Source organism: Perca fluviatilis, chromosome 10 (genome assembly GCF_010015445.1).
Source record: "Perca fluviatilis chromosome 10, GENO_Pfluv_1.0, whole genome shotgun sequence".
Lineage (NCBI taxonomy): Eukaryota > Metazoa > Chordata > Actinopteri > Perciformes > Percidae > Perca > Perca fluviatilis.
Window position 1 is genome coordinate 21,600,196 of NC_053121.1, and position 24,097 is coordinate 21,624,292.

The window sequence follows — 24,097 nt, forward strand, 5'->3', positions numbered from 1 at the left end:
GCTATATTTGGACTATTATTGTGTGATGCATGCAATTTTCCTCCATGGCTCTCCACCAATTTATAGGGTTGCCCTTCAAACCTTTAACAGGGAATGAAATAGTAATAGTTTTTCGAACACTTTTCTGTTCAAAATCTGATCCACGCTAACGCTCCCAATCCTCCTAAACGCAGACATTTCTGGATGCCACTTATGAAATATTTTGAGTAAGACACAGCAATCAGCTGCTTGTAGAAAGCTTCAGCCACTTTAATCTGAATTTGTAATGGAGTGAGTTTGCTATTTTGATCTATCTTGAATGACTGGACTTCAAGTACTTTGTGGCAGCCGGAGCAAAGCAGAGCACAGCAAAGCTCCGGGTGCTAAATTGAGGGATAATACATTATTAAGCCAGCTACATGGATGAATATTTTACATGATTCTTCAGAGGACAAACTTGTCGCAGTGCATGCGTCTGTAGGATCTAATTTCATTTGCTTTTTGTAATCAAACTTAATAGTTCTATTACATTTTTCACTTGTTTTACATCTTTTTTTGCAATTTTTGAAAAGACCTTTTTAATTAAATAAAATAGGTTATTCTTGCCCCTTTGTCTTCATTCTTGTCCTCCTCTCTCTGCCTCTTTCTGTCTTTCTACAATGGTTTTGGGGACCCTGTCTAGGCAAAGCTGCAATGAGGGCACTTCTGCAGTGGAGCATGCTGGGAAAAGTTTGGGTGGGGTTGAAGGATGACATGGGGGCATATGGCGGGTTGTGAAGAGGTGGATGGTGAATTAGGGTATTCTCTTGTGTCGTCAGGAGCAGAACGGTACGTGCCGGCGGCCAGTCGACCGTGGATAAGTAAAAGAGACTCTCCTCTAAATAATTCATTTCAATGGGAGTCTTCTGAACAATCATGCACACACACACACACACACACACACACACACACACACACACACACACACGCAGGGTCTTCTCATACACATCAATGGTTGCTTCTTGAAGTAGAAGACTGCAACACACACACATGCTTACAAAGAGCAGACTTCTAATTTTACTCTCTGATGAATATTTATAGATGAAGAAACATTGTCTTAGAATTAAGAAAAAGCATTTTGGTGGAACAACAGAAAATGCTTCTGACATTTTTTGTTTGTTTTGAGAGCAAACATCACTAAAATGGTTAACTTTTTTGATAAATAAAGACGTGATATGCATTTTATTTTGTTTTTAAATATTTATTGCCATCTTTGCATGACCTGTACTGGTTGAACAGGTAAGATGGGCAGCAGGGTACATGACATTTTCTTTTCCTTAAATCTTTTGATAATAATACAGTAAGGTAAAAAACATTGTCACTCTATATCACCCTAAAATAGCTGCATTGCATTTCTTCAGTGGTGTTTTGAAATTGGTCTGCACCCAGTAACATAGTGGCATTCAGTGCTTGTTTGGGAAATGTAAAATATAACTAGGAAAAAATGCAACTTAGACCTGTGCTGTGTAACCTGCTTTTTATGACAATTGCTACAGCATCAAGGAAGCATGATAACTCATGCAGCGTTTGAGTCCTGGTGTTTGTATGTAGAGAGACTACCTGCTGAGATCTAAGGAAATTCAAGAAAACAAAGCAGACAAGCAATATCTAACACAAACCCAGAAGTATTTCACACAAAGGAGGTTAAATAGAAGCAGAGAAGGAGGAAAGAAGAAATGCACTATGGAAGGAGATAACACTGTTTGTAAATAGACAGTTTGAAGCAAGGACACTGGTTCCTTCATCGTGCTCTTCATACATCTGATTCCTTATGTGGCTGCCTCATGCAGTCACACATTGTCACACTCCGTCACCAGGTTGTGCCACGTCTTTGTTACTCAAAAATGAAAGTAAAAGAAACTACAAAAATTAGAATAAAGTTGCACAAGAAAACACTTACAGAAAACCATCCTTTAACATAATTTAAACAGTAAATAACCTTCTCATCAATGTAAATAAGCATATTCCCCAAAATGTTGAACTATTCCTTTAACTCTTTCAACTTTCGTAGTAAAAAACACTTTTCCTTTTTTAAGTACCCTGTTTTTTCATAATCTAATTTAAATGTGTGACACAGGACACTGACCCACAGGATCCATGGTGCTCTATAGACAGAGCATCAGCAGCTTGGACAGCAAACGTGGAAATCTGTGCCTGTGCCATTTCAGCAACTCGAACAGCAGCAGAAACAAAACAGAACGGAACCCTGAAAACACCTGTGAGTGCTGTGGCACAACTGTTGCTCGTCAAAAACTGTAGCTACCCTCAGATTAAAAAAGAAGCAGGCAGGCAGTCTATGAGCTGTTGCTGCACAGCAAGAAAGTCTCCAATTCAGACCTTCTGAATCACAAGAGAGACATTTGTTAATAAAACAACCCTGGTGTTTTAGCACAGCTTAGTCTGTGTGTGTGTGTGTGTGTGTGTGTGTGTGTGTGTGTGTGTGTGTGTGTGTGTGTGTGTGTGTGTGTGTGTGTGTTCCTTCTGGTTTTACACCACACCATAAAATAATATCTTTATAATATTAGAGTTTCTCACTTTTGCTTAAACACATATTTCCTGAAATAAATTAAGCTTATATTTAAGGTGATGGTCCATCCCAAAAAAATTAAATGGCTGAAGGGTGGAGAAGGTAGCTGTGGCCAGCATGAAGTCAAGTCTGCTAAATGGATACCAGGAGCCGAGAGGTTACAGCACATGCCATTTAACCGCAACATCTCAGGTTCGATTCTGGCCTTTGTTGCTTGTCACTGTTAGAAAGAACACACATGGCATTTGAGATGAGGAAACAAAGCAGGGTTGGTGTAAATCCAGTGATGTCATTGTCCTTCATGATGAACAACAGTTGGATGGATTTTTAGGGCCAGAACAACTGTTCTGTTGCATTTGCTGTTACAATTTGATGACGTTCAACTATCCAATTGCTCATAACGTGTGTTAGAAAGGATATAAATACAATGTGAAATCTTCTGCCAATAGCTCAATGGAGTCAAGACTTTTTTAATGGCATCGCCAAGGCTTTATGTGAATGTGACACACTGCATATGTGGGTGTGTGACAGAAAGTGCCTCATTATCTGTCTGCCTTGTCCAGAGGCAAATGAAGGTTACACAACTTTTCTGTTACTCTAGATGACAAATGGAGACAAGTAAGCACTGTGAACTCCTCATGGGCACACAGAGACAGACACTGAGAGAGATGAAACGCACACCCAGCCCTCCTCTTTGTTGACACTGGAGCACATATACATACATGTCTACACAGAGATATACATAGCCATATACACACACACACACACACACACACACACACACACACACACACACACACACACACACACACACACACACACACACACACAGGCAAACACACTCACAAATACACAGCATATGCAGGCCGATAAAGTGAAGACACATGAAAATGCAAATGCAGATAACACATAACATAAGCACATGCCCAAATACATTAATGTGAGACACGCATGCATGTATATGCACAAATACAGGTGAGACACGCACACAAAGCACAGCTGACTCACATCTGATGACAACATCTTTGGTGTGTGAGTACACACACCAAATATGTTGTCATCAGATGTCATCAAATATCATGTTGATTACTATAAAATAAGTATTTGGAAATTGTTAGACCAATCAAGTAAGTCAAGCTGACATTTGCTCTAATCTTAGGCAGTTTTTTATTTGTCCCTTAAGGCACCGCTTGTTAAAAAAGCTGTCATATTTCTTTATTTAAGAGAGAGGTTCTGTCACTTGAGTTTTTCTTGTGAGGCTACATAGGTGCTTTGAGCAAAATAATAAGATCAACAACATGCTCACAGAGACAATGGAAAAAACTGTTCAGACACTGTCATCATTTGTTTTAATTATCTTTTGTTAAAAATATATTAAATCTTTTAAAGCATCAAATGATACCTGTATTGTTACACTCCTAACACACACACACACACACACACACACACACACACACACACACACACCATTATTATTTTACATGGCTGTTTACATGGTCCTTAGTCATTCCTTCAGTACGTTATCTGAAGGAGACAGTATTGTAACACTGTCTGGCAGGCATTAGTTTCAATCAGCGACCTTTTCTTCTCATCGTATCAGTCAGACAAAGACCAAAGGAAAATCCGAGTGAGACGTCTAGATCAAAGTGTCATGTTAGAGGTCAATAAATATTTTGTGTGTGTGTGTCTGCTGAGTGAGAAAGCTTAGTTTGCTGCTAACCAGCAGTGCCTGACATTGACATTAAACTTGGTCTCAGCCACTTTCTTTCCCACACTTTTCATTTATTTATTTCACTCCATATTCTTCTCTCTTTTGTGAGTTTTGACAACATTTCCAGTGACTTTTTCCCTCTCATCTGGCCAGAATCTTGCCATCTATTTTGTTCTTCAGTTTTATGATGATTAAAATATCAAATAACTGAACTCTTGCATTTTTGATGAGTGGGGAGTTTGCATCCTCTTAAAGCTACTTTGGCTTCAATTGATACACCAAAGCTTTGTGGTTATCAGGGTTTCTGCTTAAAGTGCTGGTGCTAGTATTAGTGGGCTAATAGTATTAGCATGTGTGAGACCACTGGCTTTGTGTTTTGCTTTGAAGCTTGTGTGAGATTTGATTCCCCTTGTTATATCCCCCTTCTGCTTTTATCGCCAGTTTTTAAAAACCCTTAAAATAACAAACAGATTAAGATTAAAACCGTGGGCCTTGGGAGACAGGGCTGTTTCCTCAGATTTTTTACATATTTCTGCTCCAAATAAAATTATGCAGACGTTAATTATGAGCTCAATAACTGGCTGAGAAAACAAAAACAACACTCACTCACTCACACACTAACAAGCTCTGACGTGGCAAACACACACATGCAGAAAATATATCCTCCATTCTTTGTGTCTTCTCTCTCACACACACATTACTGTATCTAACACACATGCATACACCGTGCAGCTGCCCACAGTCATTTGGGAAGGGACAGGTTTCCAGCCCGCGAGAATTTATGTTTCCCAGTGATTAGAGGCGAGGTGGACGGGGCGATCTCGGAGGCAGCAGCTGCCCGGCCCATAGCTCCAAGTGGAGCAGAAAATCAGGATAATTTCGTTGTGATAATCAGCCTCCCGTTATCCCCCCAATAGAGGAGAGTGAGAGAGAGAGAGAGAGAGAGAGAGAGAGAGAGAGAGAGAGAGAGAGAATGATCATACAAGAAAATCTGTGCTTCATGCCTGGTTAGCTTTAGAATATAGGCCTACGTGTGTGTGTGTGTGTGTGTGTGTGTGTGTGTGTGTGTGTGTGTGTGTGTGTGTGTGTGTGTGTGTGTGTGTGTGTGTGTGTGTGTGTGTGTGTGTGTGTTTTGTTGGAGTCTGTGTGTCTATATTCTGTGGTTCCAAAACTTGAGGAAATGAAGCTACAGCATAAGTTCAGTCAGTAAGCCTTCTTTATTTCTCCGGAGTGTCTATTTGCACCCCCGGTACGAATAGCCTCGGCCACACAGCTGGGCTATTTACACCCTGTGACGTAACAACAAAAAAACGTTGCTCGCGTGCACCGAAATCATGGCGGACGTTCATCTTCCATGACCGCAGAAACTGGCATATTAGGGAAGTTTTGTCTCTAAAGTTTATAACAATTTAATTTCTAGCGGAAAATGGATACTACAGTTGCGCTTTCTGTCTTCAGTGAAAGCATACAACCGTTAGTTTGTTAGTTAGTGCCTATTTTTTGGTATACAGTATGGTTACCTAGCAACCGAGGCTTGAAGAAACCAGTTGGTAAAAAGTTGTTCAACTTCCTGAAGGAACTGGTAGGTGAGTGGTTAGTGCACTTACCTTTGGTATGGGAGTTTGGAGTTCTATTCCCTTGTGTGGTGATCTTATTTTTTTAAATTGGGATTGGATAATTTGCATGCAATTGCGAAAGTCAGGACCCGCGAACGCGTGCAGGGTGGTAGGGGAAGACTCATGAATATGCCTGCTCTGGTTGAGTTGGTTAGGTTTAGGCAAGAGGAGTGGGATGGTTATGGTTAGGGTAAGAATGTCAGGGCGATAATATTCCAAAAAGGTGTAATACATGAGTAGTATGGATAACTGTGTGTAAATATATGCCAAGGTACTGTAAATGCACAGGGTTGCAAATAGCATACATTGATATTTGTACCAGGGGTGCAAATAGCATACACTTCTAATTGTACCAGGGGTGCAAATAGCATACACTTCTAATTGCACCAGGGTACAAGCATACTGCTAATTGTACCAGGGGTGCAAATAGCATACACTTCTAATTGTACCAGGGGTGCAAATAGCATACACTGCTAATTGTACCAGGGGTGCAAATAGCATACACTTCTAATTGCACCAGGGTACAAATAGCATACTGCTAATTGTACCAGGGGTGCAAATAGCATACACTGCTAATTGTACCAGGGGTGCAAATAGCCTCACCCTTATTTCTCACGCTTCTGCATTCAATCCTCACACACATGCTCACTCATTATTCATTGCTGTCCTGTCTGGGGCTGTCAATTATCATATCAGCTGCTCTCATCAGCTGCTCTCATCTATCCAATAGCTCAGCGACACAACTACATTGTTAGCCTATCATCCTGCTGCTGCCTCTGTTTAAATATGCTTCTCTTGCCTTTAGTACCTTCATGCTGTTGTTATGCGCGCGGTAGGTTCTCTCTGTTGTTGTCAGCTGTTATTGCAAATGGTTGCAAATGGCAATGCGCCCCTCCACCTCCCCATCACCACCAGTCTTTGCAGATTCTTCAGTTCCATTAGCCTCATCACAATCATCAGCCACCACCACCAGTGTCTGGACTCTATGGATGGGTTTATCTTGCTGCTGCTGAGGGCAGACGCCCCTCAGTTACAAATCCACCAAAGACTTTCTGCCAAGACTTAAATATCGCATATCTTGTATAAATAAACATTCATCTCACTTGTCTCTCCTAATTGAACTACATTCATTGCCATATCCCTCTCTTTACTGCCATTTCTAGCAATGCAGACACTTTTTTTAAGAGATCAGTCACAGAGGTTTCTGTTTGGACATGAAAACTTTACATCTTTCCAGAAACTGTGTCCCAGTTCCTTTGGATAATACACAGATTTTACAGTCAACAGTTTTTACTGGAACTGGAAGACCCAATGAAAACTATTTACAATGAACTCTGTAGACTTCCAGAGTAACCCAGGAATTGCTTCTGGTCAGAGTTTACAACTCATTTTTTCACTGCTTGTAGCAGCACAAACTAAATTCGGCACACCTTCACTGTATTGGTGTGAGGCACAACTTTCAGAGGTGGATTCTTAAAATGTCTGCACATGATACTGAAACTACTTGCATGGTTCAAGACTGCTATTTTATTTTTTATTTTTTAAATCTTACCTGGACAATGCACATTTATCAACAACACTGCAGATATGCAATTATTAGCCAAAGGGCTAATTTACAACGTTGGCCAAATGTTAGATTAACCATTAAGGCAAAAATATGAAGCAGCCGAACAGAGGATAAAAGATAAAAGGAGTGACGCTAACGTCATTCAAAGTAATACATGCAAAGCATGTAAATGCAAGCAATCAATCTTGTATCTCCACTCATGTTTTGATGAGTGAATGCTGGATTCATGACAGCTATGAATTGTCATCATCATTTGACCCCAATGCACTGAGTAAAGATAAATCATCTGGCAAATACGTGGAGACCTCTTTTCACTCACGTTTTGGCAACAGTATGGTGAAGAGAGACCCTTCACTGTTTCCTGGCTGAATGGGAGCAAATCTTGTAGAAAGCCTTCCTAGATTATTTGAGGCAGTTAAAGCCATATTTTAATTCTTTAAGATGTGTGGCTGTATTGTTTAGGTGTCCACATACTTGTGACCATGTAGTGTACCTACACATAATCAAACATCAGGTAATAATTTTAGGCATGTTCATGTGGCACACAAGTGGAAGGGGGCAGTTTATTAGACACAATCCTGAACCTGGAAAAACATTCACAATATCAATGATTTTCCTTATCAGTGTGTGAGAATTTGCTCCATGTTGTGTGTCTTTGTGCAGGTGTGTGTTGGGTTATTTGATTGCTAAAACCAATGGTTTGGATGGTTATTTATTTGATTGAAAACAGTAAGCCGCCAAACTTGTAGACGCTTGTTTCTCACCTTAACTAAACATGTTCCACACACAGAAGTCTTCTTTGCCATACACTTTGCCTACACACTTTTGGCAAAGTGTGTGTTTGTGTGGGGGTGATGTTAATGAGTTTCTGTTGCTCTTAGTGCTCTTTCTCTGTTCTTTTTTTCTTTCTATCTCTATCTCTTTCTGTGTGTGAATCAGACCTTCTGTTCGCTATTTCTTGTCCTTTATACAGATTGCTAGTGCCATTCATGTTTAGTCTCTTGTTTTTTTGTGTGTTTAAAGGGTGGAAAAGACTAGAAAGAAAGGTAAGTGTTACATAACTGTGATGCAGCATTTGGTCTCTCAACCTGCTGCACTAACAACAACTCACAAACAGACACGCGCTGGTCTTTGGTGATGTTCCCATGAGTCTGTGGAACCTGCTGGTCACTACTCTCACATATGCTCTGTCTATACTGTAGGTGCAATACATGAATGCATAGACAAAGAAATGCATCCCCGGATAGACAATGATCCTTTGGCTGACTGAGTATCTGAAACTGGAAACATGTGGCTGTGAGAGAGTGTGCTGTTTGTGTGTCCATGAGACTCTCTTACGGCAGCTGATTCACTGATAGGACACGACAGGCCGTACAACAGGGAAACTCCTACACAGAAGTGAGTGTGTGTGTGTTTGTGTGTGTGTGTGTGTGTGTGTGTGTGTGTGTGTGTGTGTGTGTGTGTGTGTGTGTGTGTGTGTGCACGCGTGGGTTCCATCTTTGTGTGGGCATGTACAAGATGAAAAGTGTTTTATATTTAATTAAAATGTTTGAGTTCTGTACTTGTGAAGTGCAAACTTTGAAAGAAGAGCAGCATTTAACATTTAACTGATTAAATTTTTCCATGGCCATATCTGATGTTAATGTTTTTGTACTGAAGCAACTGAATACTTACATTTTGTGACAAGTGCTCAATATCCGTTAAGCCGGCAGAATGACATTTTTCTATGATTTGTGTCAGGGAGAAAAGGCCTCTGGAAAAGTATAATGACTCTGTAAAATGGGAAATAATGCACAACTGCATGTGTAAGCAAAATGTTAGAAGATAGACTGTTGTATGTAGGTAGAGGACAATACAGTATCACACACCACGATCAGTAACAGCAAATGCGATTCTAGCCAAAGTACTCACACTAGGCCTATTGAATAAACGTCATGATTAATGTTGATTTTAAATAAATACACATTAATACAATGTCACCTTAAACCTAATACAGTAAGAACAAAAACAATTTGAATATTATAAGTCATTTTTTCTCCATTACATGCCTGTTCTATAATCTCTAAATCACAGATTAAGATGTAGCTGGAGGGGATCTTTATGGTCAATAACAGAAAAGGCCTCTCCTGTCTTGTACTCTCTAATAACATGATGTCCTGGGTCAGTGTTCCAAGTAGCGCCCTCCAGTGGTTGAGCAGTGCGTCTGTATATCTGCCAATTATACTGCTGGCTATTACTCAATACATGGGGGGCATGGATTAAGGTAGCCTACTGTAGTCTATAAATCGCATGACTTCCAGGCTTTTTCCACAACACGTCCTACTTCTATATTCCTAAAAAAGAAACAATACAAATATTACAAAAGTCTTTATATGTGAGCAAGTTCCTCTAATACCTTAGTGAAATGTGCAAATACTGTACACATTTTTACAGTACAATGTCACAACTTAAAGTATCCTTTTCAACAATGTTTTTTTATACACATTAGACTCTAAAAACTGGTAGTGTTCCTGAGCAGACCAGCAACACTACAGCTAAAACAAAAGAGCGGCTTTTAAACTCCACGCCTCAGCATCACCCGGGCATCCCTCCCCCTCTCCCTCCTCCTCCTACAGAGAGCCGCTCTGCTGACCGCCGCTCCCCGTGACGCCTCGACCGGAGTCACAGCATACGGACACCGGCCACATGCGCCCTCACACCGAGTCCCTGCTCTCTGTCAAACTGCAGCAGACGACTTGTTTTCTGCATGGTGTTGACCACAGCTAATGGGAACCTCGGCGCCTTTGCCATCTCGGTGTGTGTACTGTAGGCTAGTCCTTTCCTACTGAATAGCCGATAGAAACAGGAGGCTGCAGGAGCGCTCGCTCGGACCGGGAGGAGAACACCATGAAGTTGGCGGTCCTCCTCCTTCTCTTCTTTCCGCTTTCCCTCGCCGACATCCCCGGTAAGAAAACTCTGATTTGTTTTTACTAAATATTTTTGAGTATCCACTACAGTGTTGTTTCTGTTTGGAAATACGGACAGACAGACCATGTGGTGATTCATGTCTGATAAAGATTCAAATCAGCTCCGCATAACCTCCGATGACCTCGTCACCCGAAAAGTACAACCTACTCATTCATTGCTAATCCAAAAGTAGTCTATTGTTGTTACTTCACAGCATATTTCGCGTGTATTACTTACGTAGCCTACTTATTACCTATATCTCATTTTCTGTTTGTTATTCTAATTGAGCGCCCTGAGGCAAATTTATGATATTGGGCTGTATAAATACAATTTGTTGGCTATTTCTGCTCCAATAAAACATTTACAAACAAAAGCATTTCCTGTTTTTTGGGGGTATTTTTAATTGTAAAGACAATAATAAAATAGAAATATATTCTTTGGAACCAAGAAAAGTAATCAGATAGTATCAGTTATTTCCACTGCACTCCTGCATCAACCAGATGATATTTTGAGCTGTACATCAGTTCAAGAATGATTTGTTAGTGCCCAGCTTTGTTTGTCCTGAAGCTATTTGTCATCAGACAAACCAGGACACAGGTGTCAGATGTCAGTGTTCAGCTCTCAGTACCTCTTACAGAGTCCTTGAAAGCACAGATAGAGGTTATCCAATAGGACTAAAATCCCCTCTAACTTTGAGGTTTGATGTTTGCTTTGTGGGATCCTTTACATTTATTCACCCCTGAGTCCAGTCAGATGATGTCAGACAGATGTGAAGCCAGAGGAGAAACCAGCAGCAGCAGATCCACACTCCTCACCACACACATCAGCTCTTGCACTTGATGTCCCCTGTGTCTTACATTATAGCTGTTTCTTGTCAATAATACTGTCTTTGTCCCTCTAGAGATATCATATCGCCTCAGGCTGACTGATGTGCTGACTGTCCAGCTTATGTATCTGTCCCCTCCCCCTCCATTTGTAACACAGTGCAGAGCTGCATCATTCACTTTTCATCCTCTCTTGTAGTCCAATGTATCTAGCATACCTGCCTATATAACAGCTGGAGGACTAATGTTATGATTGCTGTGCACGGAATGGAACTAATGAGTTGAATTAGCTAAATCTGTTAATTTACCATTTCAGTTTGAGGAGGAGTCCATGGTGCTGGAACATATTTTCAAAGTTTTAACCATCTTTTCTTTGCGCGAAAGCTCTTTTAAAGGTAACCTTATAAGGCGGAAGAAATTCAAAGCATTTGAATTTCAAAGTGCTGCTGCCAACCCAACTGTAGCTGGAAACTTTTCGAAAGACCTACTTAAAAGATAGTATCACTCTTATGTTAGAGATGAAAGAAAGAAGAAGAAAATACATGAAAAAGGTGTTCAACAATAAGTTAATTGTAATTGTCTATTTTCCAATGCTGTCAACTGAAATGGCTGTAAAAGTAGATGTTTGCTTTTTTTTTGTCGGTGAGAAAGGTTTACTCTATTCTACTTTATTCATCAGTTTACACAAAGCATGTGTTAATGTAATTAACAGATGCTAATCCTCCTTTTTGTTCCAGCTCCGAGTGAGTTTGTGTCCTTGGCGGAGATGGAGGACACCCTACTGAAGAACCTTTTCCAAGGCTACCAGCGCTGGGTCAGGCCCATCCAGCACGTCAACGACACTATTAGGGTACGCTTCGGACTCAAGATCTCCCAGCTGGTTGATGTGGTGAGAACACACCTGCAATCACATACACATATCCATGCACTTCTGTATTCATGAGGAGATTTGTAGTTTGGATCTCTCTAGTGGATCTAAAACTTTAAAAAAATGTACAGTATGCAAGATCTAGTCACTGTCCTAAGTACAATATGTTTTTAGACTAAAAGGTTCATCACATAGACATGCATTCAATTATTATTTAATTACTTTTGAAGCTACTTAAGGAGAAAAGAGAAGTTAAGGGGTTAAACCCAACTATTTCTCTAAACAAACACCTTATTTTTAACCTAATATTTAACCTCATCATGACTCTCTCTTAAAGAATAAGTCTGGGATCATTCCATATTTTTGTTATTGGCAACAAATCACATAAAAAGCCCAAACCAACAATGAATAAATCCTACTTATTGTCTGTTTAGTCAAAGCCTGATATAGCTTTTTCTTCTGTGCCATAGACATCCATTCTTATCCATAAACTGGAGTCGTTGCCACATATACTGCCCTGCTTTCAGAAATAACTTGCTAGTGCAAAAGTCTGTAAACTCCCCAGCAAATTAACAATTTACTCATTTATGGCCTAAGTTTTCTAAAAAAAATACTATAGGGCTTAGCTATTTTAGGAAATCATTTAGCCTTTTTGTTAAATACTGAAGAAAAGAAAGAAAATGTATATATTGTGTATATATTGTGACCAGTTTTTGAAGATTTATGTCATCATTAGGAATCAATAGGCTTGACACTGCGATCTACAGACATGTGGTGGTGAAGCAGGAAAGTATTTAGAGATGGACTCACACATTGTTGGTTTTGGTCCTTTTACGGGATTAGTTGACAACAAAATATTGAACATTTCCAGCTTTATCCTTCAAAAGAAGATAATATGTTAAAACATGTGGAAATATAACAAGAAGAACAATATAGATTATTTTTTAACTGAGAACCACAGTTAGATGTGGTTGGTTCTCACTTTTTTTCTTTTGTTTTCAGCCAAGCAGTGTCGCTGTCCGTGGTGCTGAAACCGAACAGACCACTGGCAGCTTCACAGTGGGGAGCTTTCCGGGGTCCTGAAATAGATCTGGAACACTCACTTCATATCTACAACCACACAGTCTCTGTCTCTGGAGTGTTCCTTTAATATTTCAGAGGCTGGCTTTGATAGGTTGAAATGGCTTAGATGTCCAAGAGGAGAAAACGGAGGATGCTAATGGTGGAGACGCTCTTCTTGGCTTGAAATATTCATCGCAACCAGTTTACATTTAACTCTTCATCCTTCCACCTAACACACAAGTGTGCTAGGCAAAGACAATCAGTGATTAATTAAACAACGCCACCTCATGGCTCTGCAGAGAAGAAAGATTTAGGTTGATGATGTGTTGGATTTTGGAAAAGAGAGCTAACCAGAGACACAGCAGCTTGGCTATACTACTGTATGTACCTCCCCAAGTGTCTCTGGGCTGCTACTGTACATGGCTCTGTATTAGATTATGGTTCACCTCTGCTCTATGTGATCACCAAAACATCCAACTCAGTCTGACAGCTGAGGCCTGGTCTGGATACACTGAACAGCCACATCTTTCTGTATATCTCTACTGTGTATTACTCTTAAGTCTTTTGCTATCAGTCATTACCTTATTTTTAAAATTCACCTCCACTGATCTGGAAATAAACCTGTGTTAACCACTCTCCCTCTTTCTATTCCTGTCTTCATCTATTTACCTCTTTCTGCATTTATATTGCTTCAGCTTCACGGTTCCCTGCACCCACCTCTTGTTTCTTTTTCTTGTTTGCTAAGGAAGTGGTAGAGGCAGGTACATGATATTCTGTCTGATTTCATGGCAAAGGCAAGGATAATTTAGTTTACTTCCAACCAAGCTTCTTATTTAGTCCACTAATCAAATCTAACATTGTGATGGAAGCACCCAGATCAGAAATGGTTTGTGCTTTAAACAAGTAACATACAAGTAACATACAAAAAAGCAGTAGATTTTCTTGCTTTTTCTTTGTAGAGATAAACATATCCATGTAAACATAACTGATGTTGTTGATTTAAATGATCTTAAACTATGAATATGTGTAATTACGTGTACCGTATCTCAAATGTTTTAACTCAAGTGGGTATCACAGTACAAAGGCAGACCCAAATGCACAACTTGGACAGGGAATCACAGGTAAGGAGATTTTATTGTTCTCAGAACAAAGCAGGCAACGGTACAAAAGGTAATAGGCAGCAATCGTTGTCAGGAGTAAGGCAAAAGTAAAAAAACACTGGAGAATACACAAGGGAAATAACACTGGAGAGAGTGACACGAAGAATAAATAAAATAAAACAGGAAGTCCAAAAACACAAAATAAGAGTGGAGCAGGAACGTGACAGTGGGTGAGATCAGTGCCTCTTTCACAGCCAGGTTTACTTTTTATATCTGGGTCCATTTATTTAAGAGCTTAACAATAATGTTGTAAGAGATACTAGGTTTCAATCGTGTGTTTTGAATGTTGGTGATGTTCAAACCGTTTTGTTTGAATTTTGATCATAAAAAGGTGCCTATTTCCAACACACTATTGTCTTGCTTCTGGGGGTCTATCTCCCATTTAAAATATTACTCTTTTGTCTGTTTTAGGATGAGAAGAACCAGCTAATGACAACTAACGTCTGGCTTTGTCAGGTGAGCAAGACACAAAAACCAACCAAGGCGAAATGGTTACAATCATTCTTACCATTCGTATCCATAGGTCAATAAGCAGACACAAGCTAATAGTTATTATACATACTGCAATAGTCTCCCCTGTTTCTGTTCTGTCTGATAAATGTAAATACTTTTGGTTGTATAACACAGTAAAGGATTTTTGTAAAGTATTTTCAAATAGACAGTACAGAATTTGTAAAATTACAAATACAATTCTTTGTAAAAGTCTAGACTATTTAAAAATGAGTTGCATTATGCAATAGGGCAATATACATCCGCCATTTCCTTCTGAACAAGTCCTATTAAAGGTTTGTTTAATTTTAGTATTTCTTTGGGGTTTTGTTTGTTTATCAGGACTCTCTAGTGTACGTGATCCAATTCCAGGGGCAGAGAACTTAATAAAATATGTTTAATCAATTTTGATGGCTATAAATGCAAACAAAACTCAGAACTGTATATAGGTCTAACAATACTGCATCCTGGGTCCTGTGTTTGTGTTGACCAGGAGTGGATCGATTACAAGCTGCGATGGAATCCAGACAAATACGGAGGAATCACTTCCATCAGAGTCCCCTCTGAAAATATTTGGCTCCCAGACATCGTCCTCTATGAGAAGTAAGAATGCTCGAATGTGCTAGGATACAACTGACTGACGATTACCTTCATGTGAAACTTAAAGGAGAATTCCGGTCGATTTCAACACGTAGCTCTGTTGTTTGTAAATTTGGAGTGCTGTCAGTAGCGAAAAAAACGAAAACAATCGGTGTTGCCTACACCGTGTTATCCTCCTGCTAGCGTTAGAACCCAGGAGGCTGAAACCGGGCAAGTTTTAAACGTGCTTTAGCCTCTTAACATGTTTGAAATGTCATTACAAGGCTGCAGTAGATGCATAAAAGTTGTGCTAATTCAGCTCTGTTTAGTTCCGGTGTTGAAACGGCAAGACGAGTGCTTAGGGACCGTCTACAAAGTACAACACCGAAAAGAGATATTTATTAATTTAATGATTAAATAAGGTAGTGTCTCTAAACATACCTCAATTATAACTTGTCTCCTGCTAGTTGTACCACAGTACTTACTTTAAAAAAATGCCTATTTTTTAAAATATTTTTGTATCTCTTTTCGGTGTTGTAGACAGTCCCTAAGCACTCGTCTTACTGTCTCAACACCGGAACTAAACAGAGCTGAATTAGCATAAACTTTTATGCATTTCTTTCACATCTACTGCAGTCAGATTCACTATGTTCACTCGGAAGGAATCACTTCACATGGGTATGCACTTTTAATGACATTTTGAACATGTTAAAAGCACGTTTAAAACTTGCCCAGTTTCAGCCTCCTGGTTGCTAACGCTAGCAGGAGGATAACATGGTGTAGGCAACACCGATTGTTTTCATTTTTCCCGCTACTGACAGCACTCCAAATTTACAAACAACAGAGCTACGTGTTGAAATCGACCGAAATTCTCCTTTAAACAAGACACTCTGCCAGTATGAAAAGTACAGCAACAAAACGGTCCATATACTTCTATATATAATTTTAGTATAGAATCAAATTTTCAAGATGTAACAACGTTTTAATACTCTAATGTTGGCACTAATCTAATGCACTAAAATACCGGTTATGTAATACTGAGTTATTATCACAAGTGCTACGTTCATTTAGTCCATTCATTTTCAGTAATACATACTAATAAAAATAGGATAATATATAAAAAGTCAATATCAATACAATCACCAGATACATATACAGATATTCTGTAAATGTGATTCTGAGATTAATTTTCTGAGTTTTGTTCCATGTTTATTCAGTGCTGATGGGAGGTTTGAGGGCTCCCTGATGACAAAAGCCATTGTCAAGTTCAATGGTGCCATCACCTGGACGCCACCTGCAAGTTACAAATCCGCATGCACGATGGACGTCACCTTCTTCCCATTCGACCGCCAGAACTGCACCATGAAGTTTGGCTCCTGGACATATGATGGTAACATGGTGGACCTGGTCCTGATAGACAACCAGGTAGACCGGAAGGACTTCTTTGATAATGGGGAGTGGGAGATCCTTAGTGCCACTGGTGTCAGAGGGAACAGGATGGACGACATGTATTCGTACCCCTTTCTCACATATTCTTTCATTCTGAAGAGGTTGCCGTTGTTCTACACCCTCTTCCTCATCATCCCTTGTTTGGGTTTGTCCTTTCTGACTGTCCTGGTGTTTTACCTTCCCTCGGATGAAGGAGAAAAGCTGTCACTCTCCACCTCTGTCCTTGTGTCGCTCACTGTGTTCCTCCTGGTCATAGAAGAAATCATCCCCTCCTCTTCCAAGGTGATCCCGCTCATTGGAGAGTACCTGCTGTTCATCATGATATTTGTAACACTGTCAATCATCGTCACTGTCTTTGTCATCAATGTGCACCACCGCTCCTCAGCCAGCTACCACCCCATGTCGCCGTGGGTCCGTAATCTCTTCCTTCAGAAACTCCCAAGGTTGCTCTGCATGCGTGGACACACCGACCGCTACCACTACCCAGAGCTGGCTCCCGAAAGCCCCGAGCTCAAGCCTCGCTCTGGAGGTCGGAAAGGAGGCCAGAGGGCGAACAGCGGAACTCAAGGACAGACAACTTCTGATGGGAAGGAGGACGAGGCCTGGGCGACCATGTTGGACAAGGCTATCTACTCGGTGCGTTACATCAGCAGACACATCCGCAAGGAACACTTCATCCACGAGGTGGGTTTAGCTGGATCAAGAAAGATTGAAGTAATCATTTCAATAGTTCTGAGGGCTTAATGTTTATATATGTTGCTGTCTACCATCTCCTATTTCTTCTATTTCCCAGGTGGTACAAGACTGGAAGTTTGTGGCCCAGGTGTTAGACAGGATCTTCCTGTGGGCTTTCCTCACCGTCTCAGTACTGGGCACTGTCCTCATCTTCACTCCAGCTCTGTACATGTTTTTTAAAATCCCTCCTCCAACTGCAAGCGAGGATCCACCTTCAAACTAGTACTTTAGCAATAGCACACTTCTTTCACTGATGATCCACCTTCAAGAATCTATGAGCAAGAGGAAGCCACTGCTGGTGTTTTGTAAAGGAGAACGTCGACTCTTTGATGTTAGGTTTCTTCTCTAGATCCACTGTGTAAAATGTTCTCATTAAGTCATAATGTATACCTTTTATGCACATAGTATATTTCAAATTATTATGGTGACATAATGTTTTGTCTATAGATAAAAAAGACAATCTTAGTGAAAATATTGCTTTTCAGCCAGTTATAAAATTTCCAATTCTACAAATGGTAAGTGTAAGTAGCATGCAGCTATCACAACACTAGGTTACACATAAAATAAGATAGATAATCCTTATAAATAGTGTTGATCTTTGAAAAGGTATTTAAGCTAAAATTAAATGAAACATGAATAAAGGAGTAAAAGGAGAACTTCATTCAGGATAATAAACTATTTTTTATGATTACTTAGCTGTACTTAGCTGTACAACGACATTTCATTTGATTTGGTGTATGGGTGGACCATCTAACAACATCATTTGAACTACCTTTCACATTCTTAAGAAATGCAACAACCTGTTACATGTTTGCAAAATCTTTGAAGATGTTAGCATACGTTATGGGGAATAAAGACAATAGGAGCTCTAATTTGTGATGTTGGATCTCAACAGCTTGTACTGTTTTTTTCTGTTAAATAATGTGTCCTTGTCTTTGTCACCCAAATACAAAATTTGCTATATTTTTTTATCACTGCAGTTAGTTAAACCATCTCAAACAACATAATACATAGTGTAATAAATAAATGAAGACATGGAATGGGCATTTTTTCTCCAATTACACAATCCTTAAAAGTATTTGGATTGTTCATATGTACTTTATCACACTAATAAAGTTTTAAATACATTATGCTTTATTTTTCATAATTAGTGCCATATTTATCTCAATAAAACTTAAAGTTGTCCAAATTAGCATATAGAATGTTAAATTAAAAGAAAAATGAAATCACAGATGTCACAGATAACAAAGGAACAAAAAAAGGACAGTACTAAAAAAATATATATACGCAGTGGGTGAAGTGATGGCCTCACCTAGTGGTAAACCAGAGAAATGTAGGAACCATCTCAGAATGCAAAACACAAACATAATTATTTTTCCCCAGAAGAATTGAAAAAAAATATTTAAATCAAATCTCATTTCCAAAAGCAGAACATGCAAGATTTGCTAAGGATGGATATATCAGGGCTGTTTTAATACTAATTTGAGTGTTCAACATCATTAATTGCATGCAATGCAATGCTTTTATTATAGAACACTGACAATCCTAAGGGAATAAAGAAGAATCTTTACAACTATAAAAAAAAAACGTTTCCATTTGCTTTGATTTATAACTTTTATTGAAGAAAATGTTTGATTGTAGGCATCATGGTTCTAAAATAATCAAGCTACTCTAATTTGCAAATGTTTAAAATGAATATAAAAAACACATATTAAACTGCAGATTTTACACAACTGCAGCATTTTATATTAAGGGTAAAAAGTTCAACTCATCATGGGATATTACATGTCTCTTTATCTTATCTATTAAAATGGGCAACAGAAGTGTAGCCTTAAAGGAATACGCCACCGTTTGTTGAAATAGGGCTTATCACGGTCTACCCTGGCTGTAGATAGGTGGGCCAATGCATTTTTTGTCTCAGTGCAAGTAATTAGGTTGTTTTTTTGTCTTTTGTTGGCTCACTTTTACTCACAACATGCTAACTGGCAACATAGGATTCCATTCACTATGCTAAGCTAGCGGTGGCGCTGCCGGTGTTGCATCGGACTAAAACAATGCATGCACAAAAAATGCGTTGGCCCACCTATCTACAGCTAGGGGAGACCGTGATGAGCCCTATTTCAACAAACGGTGGCGTATCCCTTTAACATGTTATTATTTGTTGCCAACAAAAATCATCTTATGCACCCTTTTAACCATAACCATTTTAAACTCTGATGTCCACTTTATACAGATCCAATGTAATGTATGTAATATGTTGAATGTATTCCTAAATTACATTAGGGTAAATGTTTTAGCTTTAACCACCAGGAAGCACTGTAATATGTTTGACTACAACAGGATTGCTTCTCTCCTTAATTTTCCTCTTTTTATTATTTATCTGTGTTGATCCGTCTGACTGTCCAGGTGAGCTCGTGCTTGGCGCAGCATCTCCATATACAGCCTGTTGTTTTCCCTGCAACATAACCAGATAGAAGAAAAATATCTGCTAAATTATATTATTTTAATAGCATATAAAAATCAAATTATAGCACTCAGTGAAAGAGGCACTGCTCAATGATAACTGAATAATAAATTGAATAATAAATATTTACCTGATTGCAAATCTATTTAATTTAATTTTAATCCAATTAAACAATTCAGAGTTATTAAGTAATGAACTTGGTGGATACTATCTCATGTTAGTGTGGCACGCTCTTAAAATGGGAAGAAAAAGGCACTAAAACTGCCTTCACTTGCAAAATAAAACACTACGATGTCATGGTACTGGAAGGCACATTGAAAATGCCAAAAACTGGTTTGCTGCTGATTATCTCACTCACGTAGCCACAGAGCGGTCAAACATCATGTTACTCATGTCCATGTAGTACTGTGCATCTGTTCGTAGTGCTGTCCAGTACTCGTTTGCCTGAGGAAGAAAGACGCTTTGTTATAGAGACCCCTCTTTAATCGATGAAAATGTCTTGGTATCTATGTCTACTTATTGTAGTCTATGTATTCACACCACACAGCGACCTGTTCCTGAATGGTGTAACCCCACTGGTTCTGAGAGTGGTGCGGATCCCAGTATCCCGACTGTCTCTTCAGCCTGATGAATCGCTTTGCCTGCTCTTCCTTCATGAATGGGGCAGCAAAAGCCCCTGAACACAATGTTTAAAACAGATAACTGCATTTTAAAAAGAGATGACAAACATGTTCAGGGTGCAAGACTAATGAATTACAGGTAACAGAGTTTTCATTTTGAATAATGAAGTCATTCTTTAACATTCACAATAACAACATAAAACTAAAAAATCAGATCAAAGTTCACTAAGTTTACTAGGTCACTAAGGTCATGTTGAATAGTTGCTAATGTTTATAGATCACGTAAATGCAGGGGGATTCCAAACATATTTAAAGTAACCAAATGACATTGCTCATTAAAGTGGATTGTCAAGGCACTTAATCTAAAACATCAACACCTTAATTAAACACAATTAAGATTCATAAACATGTAGTAGTCAATCATGAAATTGTTTGACTTACCACTCAAAAGAACAAACAGGATCACAAACTTCATGTCTATAAAAGTTAAACAAATAATGTTTCTAATAAGAAAAAGTCATGATTTATAAACTATATAACACACACGTGCATAAAATAGATTTAAAAAGAGCTAGCAACTGCTTGCTTTCATTACTTGTGTAAATCTTAGCTCAATAAATAAGCCGCATATAAAGAAAGAAAAATAATAAAGTTCTCAAAAAGTAGCAGAAATGTGAGATTTACCTGCAGTGTGAGCAGTGAGCAGTTGATCTGATGAATTGCTGGCTAAATGTCTTCAGAGCTAAAAAAAATCTCTCGTCTGAATGTGAAAGTGAACAAGAGTTTCTTTTACAGGAACCAGAGAAGACTGAATGGCTTCAAGCATCATGCCCGGACACTCAAAGTAACCACTTATCTGGGTGCCAGAGCTCTGACTGACTGTCCCAAAACACACACTGGTGCTTGCCCACAGGGCAGGCTCTCAGACCCAACATAAATACATACTGTCTGGACTAACAGTCTCTCAGTAAAATAATACATTGCAGGACTCTATTTTCCAGTCAGCATCTTATGAAGTTTAAGTCATGACAGCAATCTGGTGTGTCAGTAATAAACTTCATTCACACTTATTTGAAGTAAATTAGCTTTGTTTGCTGTAAATTGTTTTAAAATGTGTTTTTCAAATAAAAATGCATTATTATATAAAATATTTTCACAACAGGTCACAAAATAATTATAATATGTGTGTTTATTAATATACATAGTGTTGTGTACATCAACATTTCTTCCACTGGGTGGGGTTCTTACCATCTTTATGGTTGGTAGACAGTTCACCTTTCTGCTCGGGGTATTCAACCCATCTGTGACACAGGTTTCTTGTTTTGTAAGTCAGAATCGAACCTGTGTCAATGGACTGAAAACAATCTGTAAGCAGACCTGTTTAACCCTCCTGTTGTCCTCAGGTCAAGTCTGACCCCTTTTCAAATTTTTCTATATCAGAAATGTGGGTTTCTTTCAACAAAATTGCCCAAAAATAACATGGACACAGCGCTCTTCGCAATTACAATTTTTAAAAAAAACGTCAAAGAATGTTAAAATGACATAAAAGTGACAAAAGCGCCAAAAACACTGAAAAAAGCAACTAAAGGCATTGACGGCCTAGAAAACGGCAGAATAAAACTTTGAAAAAAGCGTCAAACAAGGCACTAACAATGTTTTAAAAAGCAACAAAAGCATACAAAAAAAACATAAAAAAATTTGAGAAAAGCGTCAAAAAAACGTGTCAAAAAATGTGAAAAAAGTGTTGATTTTCAGTTTTGACCCGAGAGGACAATACAAGGGTTAAAAATAGTCCAAGGCAAAGTAAAAATATGTAAGCACAGTAAATTGTGGATGTGAAATTAGGAATAGAAGTGACAAAAGATTATGTGATGGATTTAAAGAAAAACTTAAAATATACGCAAGTGTACTGTATGTAGCATTACCGAAGGGAAGGGGGATTTAAAGACTGGTTTTTGAGTCAAGAAAGGCTTGCTAAGACCTCGGAAATTTCAAAGCAGGTCCCAAGAGAATTCATTTAATTAAGTTTCTACTTTGGAAGGTGCTGCATTAAAAGCTCACAGCAGGAGGCTTCCTGAGAATTTCTTCGTGTGATGTAATATTTACACTCTCGCTCAAACAGAGATGCAGCCACACGAAAATGACCACCTTAAAGCTGAAGTGAGGATAAGAGTTGATGCTGACAATAACTAAAGGTCCAACAGAACAAAACTCATTAATGATTTAAATTCCTTCTATTTATGAACCTAAGCATCTCTAAGTTTGTGTATAGTGTGACAGTATTTTAGTGCATGTAATTGTATGAACCCTTCTTTGAAGACCTCTTTGATCACCCACACAATGCACAACTCTTGTTTGCGGCTGTATGTGTTTTCCAGACTGTATGACTCTGTGTCTATCCCTCACCCTTGTGTGCACTGCTGACCTTTCCCAGAGAAAACTCATAAGTGTGTGTGAGAAGCGTGACCTTTCTTTGACAACCCATAATAAGTCGCCACCTCGGCAGTGTTACAGAGATGATGGCTGGCTGGCAGCAGGACAGCAGAGGAACTGTTTCAGGGGGACCAAGATTCACTTCACCGTGTGGGCGTATAGTCACAGATAACCTACAACATGTATTAGAGGGCAAAAAAAGCCTCACATTAATTGTTTCTTAGTGCACGTATTTCTGAAAAGATCCCAAATGACAAGTATGAATGTAAAACTACAGAAACAGACATAAAACACACACAGATTCCCAAAGCATGCACAAATACACACAGACCTTGGGTAGCTCTGGCACCCTTGTGCTCTCTGCCACAGCAAAAGCTTTGTGTCTTCCCCACATCAAAGGTAGCAACTCAGACAAAACTAAAACTCATCTGACCCAATTCTATCACAAACACACACACACACACACCCACACACACACACACCCACACACACCCGCACACACGCACACACACACAAACACACACACACACACACACACACACACACACATAAACCCTGCTGGGACTAGCGAATATTTCAAATATTTGATTTGGGAAAACATTACATAACATTTTGTCAATTTGTTTTACTGTAACTTGTGTTTGTGTGGTGTTCACATATATCATACACATGTTCTGAGTGATCGGATCACATGTGGACAGCTCTAGGTGTTACGATCTGATCTTACATAATGTATATGTTTTTGTATATATACAGTATACTGTATATAAAGTATATATCTCAATCATCAGTAACAAGTAGGCAGAATTGGACAAGCAATTCCAAGGGCCTGCATGCATACAGTGCAGTACTGTCAATACTGTAAATAGTCTTAAAGGTGGTACATGGGACCATAGAAACAGTGTCTGGTAAACAGTAGTACATTACAGTAAAGAATGATGATGAAATATTACATCCATAGATAATGTAGTCTAATGAGTTCATGCTCCATTCTAATTGGTGACAATGAATCTCGTTATCTTGAAACTT

The 24,097-nt window shown here is 39.0% G+C and overlaps 2 protein-coding genes across 2 annotated transcripts; one reads left to right on the forward strand and one right to left on the reverse strand.

Annotated features, from left to right (window-relative positions):
• Positions 1–8,714: 8,714 nt before the first annotated feature.
• On the forward strand, positions 8,715–18,586 carry LOC120566696 (neuronal acetylcholine receptor subunit non-alpha-2-like). The gene is made up of 7 exons (XM_039813285.1): positions 8,715–8,837; positions 10,055–10,383; positions 11,947–12,098; positions 14,711–14,755; positions 15,282–15,391; positions 16,585–17,500; positions 17,610–18,586. The coding sequence occupies exons 2-7, from the start codon at positions 10,326–10,328 to the stop codon at positions 17,772–17,774; spliced, it is 1,446 nt and encodes a 481-aa protein (XP_039669219.1). The 5' UTR covers positions 8,715–8,837; positions 10,055–10,325; the 3' UTR covers positions 17,775–18,586.
• A 1,081-nt stretch (positions 18,587–19,667) lies between these two features.
• LOC120566697 (uncharacterized protein C3orf85-like) lies at positions 19,668–21,413 on the reverse strand. Its single transcript, XM_039813286.1, has 5 exons — positions 21,320–21,413; positions 21,077–21,112; positions 20,567–20,691; positions 20,374–20,459; positions 19,668–20,006 (listed from the first exon to the last, which is right to left on the reverse strand). Exons 2-5 carry the CDS (start codon positions 21,108–21,110, stop codon positions 19,928–19,930), a joined length of 324 nt encoding a protein of 107 aa, XP_039669220.1. The 5' UTR covers positions 21,111–21,112; positions 21,320–21,413; the 3' UTR covers positions 19,668–19,927.
• Positions 21,414–24,097: the final 2,684 nt, after the last annotated feature.